This window comes from Colletotrichum jinshuiense, chromosome 1 (genome assembly GCF_051148585.1).
Source record: "Colletotrichum jinshuiense chromosome 1, complete sequence".
In the NCBI taxonomy this organism is placed as follows: Eukaryota; Fungi; Ascomycota; class Sordariomycetes; order Glomerellales; family Glomerellaceae; genus Colletotrichum; species Colletotrichum jinshuiense.
This window is the reverse complement of record NC_139302.1, coordinates 3,683,203-3,697,288: the sequence shown is the minus strand read 5'-3', so window position 1 is coordinate 3,697,288 and position 14,086 is coordinate 3,683,203. Positions and strand designations below refer to the sequence as shown.

Genomic DNA, 14,086 nt, shown 5'->3' with positions numbered 1-14,086 from the left:
CTGCTCGAAACACCCAGTACATTGCCCTATAACTAGCAATTTTCTCTCACCAGTATCATGGCAGACGACGAGACTCTCACGCCGCCCAGACGGTCTGGAACTAGCGACCCTGGCGCCCACGATCTTGGTAATTCTCCCTGTCACCGTCTTCCCTAGATGATGGCCCAGCTGTAGTCTAACAATCTTTAGCCAACGCTTCCGACTCAGATGATCACTTCTCCGATGCGCAATCTGCCCCCCTCAGCCCCGGAACATCACCGATCCCCAAGACTCGCGTAGAAAAAGTTGACGACGAACCGTCATACGGCGAGGTCCCCGGCACAGAGGCTTACCGCCTGAGGGAAGGGGACGCTGAGCCAGATGAGATTGCTATTCAGGAGAAAAAGAGCGATACATCATCCAACGAAAGTATACCCAAGTCGCCGGTCATTCCCAAGACTGTCGTTGAGGAAGCCCCAGGCTCGTCAGGGCCGCATTCAGAGGAGTTCTTGGAGAAGCGCAAGGCAGACGCCCCAGCCGACTTGGTTGTCAAGCCGGAAGGCAAGACCGAGGAGGGTGGCAGTTCCGGTACGATGTAGAGATCCCTGAAATTCAAAGAGCATTCGTCGTTGACCTGGCGTCATCCGTAGATATTCAACCTGTATCTCCTGCGCTGTCCGCCCCTGGTTCACCTCGCATGAGGCGGAAACCCTCCAAGAACGCTCTGTCATCTGCTCCATCAAGTGCTAGCCTTGAACCACCGCTTACTGGGGGCGACGAAGATGATGGTGACGATGAGTTTGGTGACGATTTTGACGACTTCGAGGAGGGAGCAGAGGCTGATGGTGACTTTGACGATTTCGAAGACGGTTTCCAAGAACCAGAGTTTGAAGCCCCTACGCCAAATCCTGCACCAAGTTTACCACAGGTTCCGTCATTACCATTCGTAAGTGCCCATTATTGCGACACGTGGTTCAACCAACCTAATACATATGTTAAGGCCATACCCGATTTTGATGGCTTAGACAGCGAAGATGTGCTACAAGTTGTTGACCCATATCTCAACACCTTGTTCCCCCCAGAAGATCTAGACGTGTCTTCCCCTCCCCCGATAACGAAAGAAAACCCGATCTTTCTCACACCGCGCAGCGCATCTCTGTGGTCACAATTAGTAGCTCCTCCGCCGCTGGCACCGCCCGATTGGATTCGATCCCGCATCCGGCGCCTCTTCTTAGTCTCTTTGGGCGTGCCCGTTGATTTGGACGAAATTCTTCCAGCCTCCAAGCAGAAAAAACTCGTCCTACCGTCACTGCAAGTCCACTCATCTGGCTCGCCGCGAACATCATCGGATTCCCGTTCCGTATCGCGGGTTAGGCAGTCTGGCGCCAACACGTCAACAGTGTCAATCGACTCACAAGGGAAGCCATCGGCGTCCAGGAAGAAGGGCCCGCCGCCAGTGCCAGACCTGGATCTGGTATCTGCCAAGCAGCTCTGCACAACAACAGATGAGGCGCTGAATGGCATGACAGACGAGGAACTCAAGGAGCACGTCGCCAAACTGAAGGCAATGGATGGCAAGGCCAATGAGGTGCTGGAGTACTGGACTAAGAAGACGGACGAGAAGATAGGCGATAGAGAAGCCTTCGAAGGGGTGATAGAAAACCTGGTGAAGCATGCACGCAAGGTCAGGAAATAATAGAAAGAAGGGCTCATTCATCGTCCGGGCCTATCTACCAGCATACACCGTCTAGCTTCCTTTACGATTTTCCTGTGAACCCGTGACACACTCCGCCGAATGGACCTCGAATCTCGCGAATTCCCATTCTCCTCTGGCCATCGAATATACGCGGTGGTGTCCTGTCATGTGCATTCATTACCCGCCTGGTACTCAAAAAATGCCATCCCCGCCTACTCCCCATCGGCTCTACCAGACTGATTCTTTTAGACTCCTGTGATGCTGAAGAATGGGCTTTTGAGACTTGTTTTTTAGGATCGTTTGCCGATTGTCGCTTTAGGCCGAGCTGGGCTCAAGAGTGACACCACTATAAAAGTCAGTTACTTATGGCCTAGGCAAAAGCGATTGGATGGCAAACTTACGCAGCGATGGTGGCCCAACCGATCAGACGCCAATGCTTCTCGATACGACGAGACAGAGCAACCTTCTCGCCAATGTTCGTGCAAGCCGGGCTAGTAAGGACAAGCTTGGCGGCATCGTTCTTGATGGCAGCAACCTTGGCACCGGTAGAGGTAGAACCAATGTTGACCATGATGACTTCGTTCTTAGTGAGCTTGGCGACCTTGGCCTGCTTGCCGTCGGCAGTTCTGACACCGAGAAGACGACGAAGAAGGTAGAAGTTGACCTCGATCTCGCTGTAAATCTCGGGAAGACGGCCCTTGAGACCCAGGACGAAACCAACGAGACGATCGGCTCTGCAGAGGGTAGGGTCGATGCGGGTACCGACACCGATAAGACCACCAGGCACGGCGTACTTGAGGTCGTTGAACTCGGAGTTGAGGGAAACGATTCTGCTGAAGATAGGCGTGCACTTGAGGGCGCCCTTGTCATCTCTCGTCACGATACCGGGGCGGATCTCGATCTCGTCGCCGAGCTTCAGAACGCCGTGCAGGATGGAACCACCAGCAACACCTCCCTTCAGGTCGTCGATCTCAGCACCAGGCTTGTTGACGTCGAAGGATCGAATGACGATCATGTGGGGGTCCTGGGTGAAGTCACGGGGGGGGACGGGGATGGTGTTGACGATGGCCTCGTTGACGGCATCGATGTTGAACTTCAGCTGGGCAGAGATAGGGATGACAGGAGACTTTCCAGCAACGGTGCCTCTAATGAACTTCAGGATAGACTGGTAGTGTTGCTGAGCAGCCTCCTCACGCATAAGATCGACCTTGTTCTGCAGGATGATGATCTTGTCCAGCTTCATAATCTCAATGGCAGCCAAGTGCTCAGAGGTCTGGGGCTGGGGGCAGGTTTCGTTACCAGCAATCAACAGCAGGGCGGCGTCCATGACGGCGGCACCGGACAACATAGTACTCATGAGAATGTCGTGACCGGGGCAGTCGACGAAGCTAAGTGGAGATATTAGCCACCTTGCATTCACGATTCCGGGGAAGCTCTCAACTACTCACGAGACGTGGCGCAATAATCTGTAGGTGCCGCTGCAGCCCTCGCGCTCGCAGGGAGGATCGACCTCCTTCTCACTCTTGTAACTTCTGAAGCATCCCGGCCGAGGGCACTCGGAGTTGTCGCACTGGTAGATCTTGGCATTGGCGTAACCAAGCTTGATGGTAATGTTGCGGATCAGTTCGTTCTTGAAACGAACGGTCTGGACTCCGGAAATGGCCTTGACGACCGTAGACTTTCCGTGAGCGACATGGCCGATGGTGCCGATGTTGATTGTTGCTTGGCGAGCAATAATCTCGGGGGTGAGGGGAGTGAGGGTCTTGACGTCGAGGTCTTTGGGATCGGTTTGCGGGGGCAGAGGAGGGCGCTGGACTGTGGTGTCGGCGGTGACGGGGTTCGACGACTTCTTCAGCGCTGACTTGAGAGGCTTCTCCTCGTTGAGCTCGGTCTGCTCCTCCACAGACTCGCCAGAGTCAGACTCCGAGTCGATGTCGTCGTACTTGGGATCGCCGTTGGCAGACATTGTCGCAACAGTTGATGGCGGGGTAGTTCGTATACTGTGAATTTCGGCCGACCTGGGGCGTCAAATTTTGCAAATTTGGATCGCCTGCTGGTTGAAGGTTGTCTGAAGGTATTCGACGGTACCGGAGAGGAGGATGGAGCCTCAGTTCGTGGGTTTCGTGACGTCGAGGTTGATCGGGAATAATTTTTGCCTCGCTGGATCAATTCTTCCGATGAATCACACACAAGGCAACGCGAATTTAGGTCCAGTGTGCTAATCCGCTAATCCGCTAACTTGTTCGGGGCTGATAAGTAGATACGTGCCCCGCCGGGCCATCATCGGCTAAACCTGGGGCTCCAGCGGCGGTGACTGCCCAAGGCAGGTATCGTGAATGGCACTCACTTTCACGGTTTGCTCCTTGTGCTGCAAGTGAGGTGCAAGCAACCGTTAGCTGCCACAGTGGAGTAGGAGAAGTGCAACTTGAAATCCCAGCCTTGAAGCCTTGTAAAACGTTGACTCTGCATTCAAAGCAGGTCTCTCGAGTCACCCGGTGGATACACTTGTTTCCGCCTACAAAGACGGAGTAAATGGCTTTTAAACCTTTCTGGAAAACATAATTACTAGCACGACAGAGTTCAAAGGTATGTCCTTGAGTTTGGGTTGACTCAAATGTGAGGTATGCCAAGTTGTAATCCATCAAGCTTCTGTGCACTATGGCTCTTGGGCAGCAGAATGGAGTCAAGCTTTCAGGTGGTGATCATGAAGCATTCGGTCATATATTTTGAGCCGCACCTGCGTAAAAAGGAAACAACTAAGACACTGCACTTTTTCAAATATTTTCCCGGTCGTGAGAATGAGTCGTGGAACCAAGATCGGAGTATCCCCTCATTTCTCAGGTACCATACGGCATCTTCGAGATAAGGTACCTGTTTAGACACCAACGTATTCGGTTTGAAGTATCTTTGTCGAGAACTTCCATGTCATGCACAGAGAGCGGCAATGCCAATCATCCCATCACCCGGCACCGAAGCTCCGCCGTGGAGAGTTGCGGGAAAGGAGCAAAGAGCTTGTCTCTTGGATTCTTGGGCGACCAGCGATGTGATATTGTGTAAAAATAGGCCAAAGCAACCCACCTCTTTACAGTCGGTCGCCTGATTGGCCATATGGCCTAAAAATAGGGGGGCAAACACTTGCACAGAGAAAGGAGGGCTTAAAGACAAGCACAGACACCAGGCTTGGCTGTCACTTTTGGTTCGGGTGAGCAACAATAAGGTGGGAAAACGGCGGGACACGGGCCAGGTCTTACTCTAAAGTACCCTACACCATCCATCCATCTGCACTTGACTACAAGGTCGATCGCTGACGGCTGATTGTTGATAGCCGGACAGCATCGGATCCTTCCTCGAAATGAATGCTCGCCAGGAGAATTAACCCGATATTACCTCTTCTTTGCCGGCTCATCTCAGGATTGTCGGTAGTCATCATTAGCATGCGCAGCAAAAGCTCGTTATACTCAAATCCTGCTTGCACATCATTGTCTTGCACAAGCTTACGAATATGCAGTACATACCTGAGGATTCCGGTTGTTCAACCTGGTCATGGCCAACGTAAGATTTTGGGGCCGGCGATGGCGGGGAGGCGAAGATTGTTGCACACCTATATCACACAAGGCGCGCATCTACAGCCCGCTCAGCCTGCATGCATACATACTTCAATACTCGGCATACCAACTTCACCAAAGACCAAGACCATGCAAACAGTAATGATCAATCACAAAGACAAGCGCCCGCGCTTGAAACCCAACCCCCAATCTCAAGGTCGGAAAGCCAGGATGACTCGGGTGATTTGAGTGAAGAGTCGAAAGACGCAAACAAGAAGGGAAAAAAAGAAAAGGGCCGCGCCATGCCTCCCATTGTGACCTTTGTGTGCCCATTCCTCCCCCAGCTTCTGCTTACCGCCCAGCCTGCATGTCGCTGGACGTCCGTCACGCACTTTTGGTAGTTGATTGGCCGCATGGCTCTGCGCCCAAGGTGCAAGCATGTGGCACTCGGCGCGCCTGCAGCACTAGAGCCTATCATATCTGCAGTTGGGCGACAGGGGAGTCGAGCGGCAGCAAGGGTTCGATTTGTCGATTTGGAGGAGTTGGCGCCGGTGGTTAATCAGGAGCAAGGGTTCCGCAAGCCTCCTCCTCCATCTTCCGTCCAACCACACCGTTGTCCTCCCGTTGCTACTCACCTGCCTCCTCTCAATTTGAATTTCCATGTCCAATCACCGACCTTACGTGCATCGTCGAACCATGCGGGTGCAACGACAAATGCCGCCAAGCTCCAGTGAGCTTGTCCCAGGCGAGGACGGTCAGTACAACGAATATCCGTACCGAAGCTAGGTTGGCCGGTTCCCCTCTCGAGGCTATTTGTGGTTGCTTTGGATATTCTATATTCGTCCAAATGTTAAGAAATCCGCGCAATTCTTGGCTTGCTAAACCTGCTATCTGCGGTCCGTTTGCTCCTCGTCCCGCTCCTCTCTTGACTGCGACAACTTGTTCTCTTGTGCGGCATCTTCTTCAGTCTTCTGGCATCTCAAGCAACCGCTGTCTCATACAAGGAGTTGACATCGAACAATACCGCTCGGATCAGTATCCGCCGGCTAGAAACAGGCGAGAGTCTAAAAATCAGCTCTTGAAGTGTATCAAGCCAACCAAAGCTCGGCGCCACCCCGTCCACTCTCGTGGGCGTCTATTTCCATCACGACCGAGTCGCCGGCCTGGGTCTCGACCGCTCACCTATCAGAGCTCTGCTCAACTCGCGCCATCCTACCCTCCCACGCTACATGTAGGTCTGTCTCCCTGTTCCGCTTCGTCCCACATACACCTTGCTGATCTGCCCCATGCAGTAGGAGAGCCTTTGCCTTGGACCTGATCAGTGGCGGCGCCAATTCAAAACTACAGCCTCCCCCGAGTGACCGAGTTGTTGGACCTCTTTTTCTCCCCTTTCGACAGCTGGTCTCTCCGATTTTGATTCCTATCGTGCTTCATTCCTGTTTTGGTCACTACATCTGTTGCATGTCCTGAGTCGGTCTTCCCTTCGGCAACCCAAGTCTAAGGGTGCCTTTCCTATATACTAAACACACATCTCTTGTTGTTCCTCATCCATTGAAGCACACATACGTACAACCATGGCTCCTCAAGGTATGTTTCCGTTCACGTTAGAGAATATTATAGGTACAGCATGCTAACACCGTTGTCAGAAGACAAGAGACGGCCTGCCGCACTCAATCTCGCTCCCACCCGATCCGCATCCACAGATTCCTCTTCTTCCGAGTCGTCATTGAAGCCTCCTCGTACTCCTCGCTTCGCGGAGGCGACATCGGTTCACTCCCCTGTTGAAGGCACTCGGTCTCCGTTCGCCGACCCTGTCAGATCAGAGGTCCCTCAGTCTCAGCCTGGGGATATCGGCTTCGGCTACATCAACAACAGCAGCAACCGCGAATCTGTCGCAGTCCCCATGACGCCGAGATCGCCGCTCAAGAGCGCGATGAGGGTTCCCGGAACTCCCGCGCGTAAGATTGAGAACCCTCTCAGTCCGACTTTCCGAGAGGAGGATATTTTGGAAAAACGCGAAGCGTCCACCGATAAGGAACAAGAACGTGATCTGGTATGTTACTCGCTCTCCTACGAAGACATGCGGCGCTGACATGCGGTGCAGAAAATCAAGACCCGTGTGCGTATGGCGAAGTTCGCTCTTCGTGGCGTCAACTTCAGCTGCAGTTTGATCATCATTTCCATGCTCGCGGCATCTTTCCAAATCTTCAACGCTACCAAGCGCCTCCCTGCTCAGAGTGGTCTGCCCTCCTGGGCTGAAGGCACTGCTATCTGGCCCCAAGTTCTGGTTATTACTAGTGAGTGCCCCTTCAACTCAAGACTCATGGTCTTCAATTCTCTAACATGACAAAGTGTCTTCCATCTCCCTTCTTGTCTGCATTGGTGTCTTCCTTGCTTACTGCCGCGGCGGACACAAGCGTGCTGAAAAAGTTGCCACCTACTACACTCTCTTCGCTATCGGATGGTTCATTCTTTCCATGGTCCTATGGGCTGTTGCCGCCGGTCTCTTCCAGTCAAGCCGAAGCAACGGTGGCGGCAAGGACATGTGGGGTTGGTCTTGCAAGGAGAACAAGCGTGCTGAGGTCTTTGGCGAGAAGGTCGACTACGCCCTGATCTGCCGACTTCAAAACTGGGCTTTGATCTGCATGATCATCGAAATTGTCATCGACGTCATCTGTGTTCTTCTCTACAGCATCGTCTTCTACCGCTACTACACCAAGCGCCGCCTCCACAAGTCCATGGACATGCGCGACCGCGCCCGCTCTGATCTATACCTTGCCCAGCTCCGAACCCAGTCAGCGCCCAATACTCCCGGCCTCAAGTCTCCTGGTCTCTACTCCCAATACGCTCTGTCTCCCCGCCATCCCGATAAGACCTTCGACAATCTGTCTCGCATCGAGGAGGCCTCCCCCTTCACTCCCGGAACCCGTTTCGTCGAACCTGAATCCAGCTTCAACAAGCCCAAGCCCGCCTTCAAGCTCCAGGCTCCTCCAGTCAAGGCTCCGTCGGCGACGCCCAAAACAAGCCAGGGCCAGTTCACGCCTACTTCGACGGAAGCCCCTGTCCCGACGTTCCCCTTCCAGTCAGAACCTCAGACTCAGCAGCAACAACCGCAAGAGCAACCCCAGCATGCACCAATGGCTGCTGATGAGCCCGTCTACGACGCAGTACCAATCCCTGGCGCCTACGCTGACGCGCCAGTGAAGAGCCCGCCCCCACACCAATTCTCCTTTGGCCAGGCGAGATAAGGGAATGACATGATGATTACGAGGCGAGCGGATGAATGTGAACGTGTCCGATGTATGCTTCAAAAATAACTATTTTCTTTGTATTCAGCTGAGCTGGTATTTAACCCACCAATTTTTCTTTATCGACAAGTCGATATATATACCATTCTGGCGTTGGGAAAGGCAAGACGGGAAAGACTCGACCTCAATTCTTTAACAGGTCATGATGGCTAGGACATAGGGTAGTTCATAGCAGTAATTTATCAACCCTTGTATCATTTGCCTACAAAATCTCCTCTGGCAACAACGTACCCTATGTCAAGTCTTGAGGAGATTCTAATATTACTCCTCGAGTCATGGTGGAAGGACGTCTTGCCCTCGGCGAATCTGCGAAGGGATAGCCCCAGTTTGCGGGTTTCCGTGCCATTGGTCTCCAAGTATTCCCACTTTGACCTGCTCCATCGTCTGTCTGGTCATCAACATCAAATAGCCTTGCCCGGCTAGCTCAATCGGTAGAGCGTGAGACTCTTAATCTCAAGGTTGTGGGTTCGACCCGTAAGCGCTGTTCCGACTCTTGATGCATCACGAACACTTCAACTAACAATCACCAGCCACGTCGGGCTCAATTCCCGTCAGCGATTGACTATCATTATTTTTTTCCCCGCGTCCCTGCCTTCAGGCTCCAGTTTTTATTTCATTTCATGTTGTTTGCTTATATTAGCCACGTTCAATGTATTATTTTGAGTTAACCCCCGAGTTTTGTCTTCCTCGAGCAGCATTCGACTTCGTGATGCTTTCCAGACTAGATGTGCAATTGTATCATGTCGATAGTCGGAGCTGGCAATATGCTCTCTTGCTCTCTCGTTACCTCGTATTTCATGTACCACAGACAACGATAGCAGATTAATATACATTTGATCTCTCAGTACAAAGACTGAAACCTTTGGCCAGTGTCTTGGGAGTAATGGGTTGAGCGTGGACGAAGACTGGCTTGCTGGGCCCGTGGGATTACATGGCCTGCCTCTCTTTCAGCTGCGCTCTTTTGCGCATCGCCTTTACCTTAAAAGTTAGCTATCTTAAAGTACTGCGCCTTAGTTTTGTGAAATACGAGCTAGATTGTTGTCAGGTTGGGCAGGCATATTGGCTGGAAATGTGCATAGCTTGGCAGCTAGGAGCAAAACTCGTCAATGTCAGGTACAGGAAGTCAATACCGATGCTGGGCTAAACCTAAGGTGTCATCAAGGTATCTGTTGGTGATCAATTGCTCTCTCAGCTTCTATGAGTTTTGACGCCTCAATTCCAGGCCCACGTCTACACCATGATCAAGCCAGGGTAGCCGTAATGTACATGATCATCAAGCCTAAATTCCCCTTTTACTTTTGTTTTTTCATTTCGTGACTCATTTTCCCCTCTTATCTGGTGAGGGCGATGTCGTCTATTCTGAGGATCATCTTCACCGTCTCAGCGGCCAACTCGATGGCGCTGGTGCTCACCAACAGAGGTTGCAGGACGTTCTCCTTAGAAATGTTGGTGTTGACGCCGCCAGACTTGATACTGACGCCCGCGTTCTTCTCACCAAGCTCGTGTCTGTGACGAAGCTCGGTCACAACCTTGATGCTGTTGAGACCAGCGTTCTCAGCCAGAGTGGTGGGAACAACCTCCAAGGCGTCTGCGAAGGCCTTCCAGCAGATGGCCTCCGTGCCGGTCAGCTCGCGAGCCCGCTTGGAAAGTTGAGACGCAATCTCGATCTCGGCGGCACCACCACCAGCAATCAGAGCCTTCTTCTTCACCAAGCAGCGTACGACGCAGTGGGCATCGTGCAAACTGCGCTCGGCCTCATCAAGAATGAGGGAGTTGGCGCCACGAACGACGACGGACACGGTCTTGCCAGTTGCCTTGGCGCCCGTCACCTTCACCATACGAGCCCCGTTAGACTGAACCTCCTCGACGAGGTCGGCCGAGCCGAGCTTGTCCTCCGTGAAAGAGTCGATGTCGGCAATCGGCTTGCAGCCAGTGGACTTGCAGATGAACTCAATCTCATCACGCTCGACATCCTTGACTGCAAGGATGCCCAGCTTGGCCAGGAAGTGCAGAGACAGGTCGTTGACAGCATCCCGGAGGATGGACTTCTGGATCAGAAGAACGTTGCACTTGGCCTTCTTGATCTTCTTAACCATGTTGAGAAGGTAGAGACGCTCCTCCTTCACGATCTTGTCCATCTGTCTATAGTCGTTGACTTGAATAGTGTTTTCCATCTTGATTGGTCAGCAACAGCGTAAAGGGGTGCTCAGGGGGGAAACCATACATCAGGCTTAGGAGGGCTGAGCTGGAACTGGATAAGACCAATCTTCGCCTTCTCGATTCTCGCAGGACCTCCCGCACTCTTGAGGACAGGCTGGGTCAAGATCAAGCCGTCGGAAAGCTCACTGTCCTCAATCGTTCCGCCAACCTTCTTGACAATCCTGATGTTCTTCAAGTCAACGTTGTCTGCAGTCTTGAGGTCGATAGTCTTGACAACAGAGTTGACAGCCATGGGGCCAAGGATGTTCGAGTATTGCGACACAATCTTCGAGGAGAGGGATGTGTTGGCTGCCTGGAGCAGGGATGCCGTGTCGGTGAGGGAGATGGGTTGTGACATGTCGTGAAGAACCTCGACAGCTGCGGCAGCAGCTCTCTGGAAGGCTTCTGAGATCACGGAAGGGTGGATTCCTTTTGACAAAAGACGGTCCGCAGCGCCCAACAAGCTACCGCAAATGACAACCACGGATGTTGTGCCGTCTCCTGCCTCCACATCTTGTGCCGCCGAGAGGTTGACCAACATCTTCGCTGTCGGGTGCATGACGGACATGCTCTTGAGCATAGTGTTTCCGTCGTTGGTAATGATCGTCTCGCCCTTTCCGCTTCGAATCATCTTGTCCATGCCGCGAGGGCCCAACGACGTTCTGATGGCATCGGCGACGGCTGGTAGGAAGTCAGATTCTGGTTTCTGAAACTCGAGAAGCTAGATGGCTCACCTCTGGCAGCAACAATGTTGGAAGAGCGAACCGCGACGGGCTTCTCCTTGTCCTAGGTGCTTGTTAGCAAGAGCTCCCAAAGCTTCGTCATCCGGGGTGCAGCTCGTACCTTGAAAGTAGCATTTCCAGAGGTCCCCGGGGTCAGGGCTGGTGCAGTTGTGGCCATTTTGACGGTTCTGGATTATATTGTGCTTGTTGTCGGGAATTTCGAGGTCGGAAGAGCAAGCTGGACCCGGGTTGGAAAGGTATCGATATCGTCTTGGTCCTGTCCCGCTGTCGCCTTCTTTTGCGATCGCCCACTTTCTCTCAGGTAGCAACCCCCCCAGCGGTGGGATATTTTTTAGCGGCCGCCAGGTTGTTCCTGCCCCGGCACCGTGTTTGCATTGTGCCCCAACCGGCATAGCTCCACAGCAGCCTCGCATCTATGGCCCGTGCACTGGAGCTCAAGGCAACCTGGATTACGGAACCGTCTTCCATCACCACATATCCACCCTAGCAGCATACTCACTGACGACCGACGCGACCACTTCCTCAAGACCCCGCGAATTTACGTCGATACACCCTTCTAATCAACAAAACCCCACCACCCTATCCCTCACAAATAACTGGCAGTAGGACGTTTAGTCCTCATCCTACATCATGGTATGGACTGCACGCTTGCCCACGCATAGCCTGAAGGCAGGTGCTAACTCGAGCTTTAGCCTTCCGCCACCGGCCAGAACTGGGAGAAGTACCAGAAGACCTACGCAGACGACGAGGTCGAGGAGAAGAAAATTACGCCATTGACCGATGAGTTCGTTGCCCTGCCAGCTTTCGACAGCGTTTGATCGTCGACTAACGAAACCCAGAGATATCCAAGTGCTGAAGACCTACGGCGCTGCGCCATACGGTGCTGCTATCAAGAAGCTCGAGCAACAGATCAAAGAGAAGCAAACAAGTGTAGATGAGAAGATCGGTGTCAAGGTATTGTCGGCCCTTTCTAGCGGGATGAAACCCGGGCTGACTTGACAAGGAATCGGATACCGGTCTTGCGCCCCCTCACCTCTGGGACGTAGCAGCAGACCGGCAACGCATGTCGGAAGAACAGCCTCTCCAGGTTGCGCGGTGTACGAAGATCATCCCAGACGAGAAGGACGACTCCAAGAGCAAATATGTCATCAACGTCAAGCAGATCGCCAAGTTCGTTGTTCAACTGGGCGAGAGAGTGAGCCCGACGGATATCGAGGAGGGAATGCGAGTTGGTGTCGACCGGAACAAGTACCAGATTCTCCTGCCGCTTCCACCCAAGATCGACGCCAGTGTTACGATGATGACGGTTGAGGAGAAGCCCGATGTTACATACGGAGATGTTGGTGGATCAAAGGAGCAGGTTGAGAAGCTGCGAGAAGTTGTCGAGATGCCTCTCCTGTCGCCGGAGCGGTTCGTCAACCTCGGTATCGATCCCCCGAAGGGAGCCTTGCTGTACGGACCCCCCGGTACCGGTAAGACCCTCTGCGCTCGAGCTGTCGCCAACAGAACGGACGCCACCTTTATTCGAGTCATCGGCAGTGAACTGGTTCAGAAGTATGTTGGTGAGGGTGCGAGAATGGTGCGAGAGCTTTTCGAGATGGCGCGGACGAAGAAGGCATGCATCATCTTCTTCGACGAAATCGACGCCATCGGTGGAGCACGTTTCGACGACGGTGCCGGCGGAGACAACGAGGTCCAGAGAACTATGCTTGAGCTGATTACGCAGCTCGACGGTTTCGACGCTCGAGGCAACATCAAGGTCATGTTCGCCACCAACAGACCTTCCACTCTTGACCCTGCCCTGATGAGACCGGGTCGTATCGATCGTAAAATCGAGTTCTCCCTGCCCGATCTTGAGGGCCGTGCCAACATCCTGCGTATCCACGCAAAGAGCATGTCAGTCGAGCGGGACATTCGGTGGGAGCTCATCTCGCGTCTCTGCCCCAACGCCACGGGTGCCGAACTTCGCAGTGTCTGCACGGAGGCGGGTATGTTCGCCATCCGTGCCAGGAGAAAGGTGGCCACAGAGAAGGACTTCCTCAGCGCCGTGGACAAGGTCATCAAGGCCAACCTCAAGTTCAACTCGACTGCCAGCTACATGCAATACAATTAAGGAACCAAATTAGGTGGGACACGGAGTTTCGTCATGTCTTTTAGGCTGTAAGAATAGGCTTCGGTTCGGGGAAGGTCTTAGAGGGGGGGCTTGATAACTTGGCTCAAGAGAAAGAGAAATAGATCATGCCTTTCATGTGTCAACCATTATCTTTAAAATGTGACCTTTTAGTGACCATTATCAAGATTTTACTGGCAGGCCTCTAAATATGGATATAACAGAACCTTTGGATCTGATTTTGGTCCGTTTGGCTTTTAACTTGTTTGACTTGCTTAATATTGTTGGCCGTAGTATTACATTTACCTGGATGAGACTTGATATCCCATCCCCAGTCTATGTGAGAAGCTTGGCCTGGCTTCTTATGCGTTGTTCCCTATGATAATCCCTTCGCCCAAACGAAATACCCATGCTGCCTCAGCAGTGCCCAGAGTCCCCGGTACCAAATGATATATGCATGCCTTCATTAGCAGCGCCGTGCGCTCATCAGTCTTCATGGGTGTTGA

General features: G+C 52.9%; 5 protein-coding genes across 5 annotated transcripts; 3 read left to right on the top strand and 2 right to left on the bottom strand.

The window, feature by feature from the left end:
• Positions 1–57: 57 nt before the first annotated feature.
• On the top strand, positions 58–1,675 carry EsH8_I_000932 (DUF5102 domain-containing protein; the record flags this gene model as incomplete). Its single annotated transcript, XM_083268345.1, has 4 exons — positions 58–127; positions 190–567; positions 630–925; positions 980–1,675. 4 exons carry the CDS (start codon positions 58–60, stop codon positions 1,673–1,675), a joined length of 1,440 nt encoding a protein of 479 aa, XP_083118783.1.
• A 315-nt stretch (positions 1,676–1,990) lies between these two features.
• EsH8_I_000931 (translation initiation factor eIF2 subunit gamma) lies at positions 1,991–3,641 on the bottom strand (the record flags this gene model as incomplete). Its single annotated transcript, XM_083268344.1, has 3 exons — positions 1,991–2,021; positions 2,077–3,063; positions 3,124–3,641. The coding sequence occupies 3 exons, from the start codon at positions 3,639–3,641 to the stop codon at positions 1,991–1,993; spliced, it is 1,536 nt and encodes a 511-aa protein (XP_083118782.1).
• A 3,153-nt stretch (positions 3,642–6,794) lies between these two features.
• Positions 6,795–8,468, top strand: EsH8_I_000930 (MARVEL domain-containing protein; the record flags this gene model as incomplete). The annotated part of the gene is made up of 4 exons (XM_083268343.1): positions 6,795–6,807; positions 6,867–7,273; positions 7,325–7,517; positions 7,573–8,468. 4 exons carry the CDS (start codon positions 6,795–6,797, stop codon positions 8,466–8,468), a joined length of 1,509 nt encoding a protein of 502 aa, XP_083118781.1.
• Positions 8,469–9,859: 1,391 nt separating this feature from the next.
• On the bottom strand, positions 9,860–11,627 carry EsH8_I_000929 (chaperonin-containing T-complex subunit CCT4; the record flags this gene model as incomplete). Its single annotated transcript, XM_083268342.1, has 4 exons — positions 9,860–10,702; positions 10,753–11,408; positions 11,462–11,513; positions 11,571–11,627. The coding sequence occupies 4 exons, from the start codon at positions 11,625–11,627 to the stop codon at positions 9,860–9,862; spliced, it is 1,608 nt and encodes a 535-aa protein (XP_083118780.1).
• Positions 11,628–12,100: 473 nt separating this feature from the next.
• EsH8_I_000928 (proteasome regulatory particle base subunit RPT1) lies at positions 12,101–13,583 on the top strand (the record flags this gene model as incomplete). Its single annotated transcript, XM_083268341.1, has 4 exons — positions 12,101–12,103; positions 12,163–12,254; positions 12,310–12,424; positions 12,474–13,583. The coding sequence occupies 4 exons, from the start codon at positions 12,101–12,103 to the stop codon at positions 13,581–13,583; spliced, it is 1,320 nt and encodes a 439-aa protein (XP_083118779.1).
• Positions 13,584–14,086: the final 503 nt, after the last annotated feature.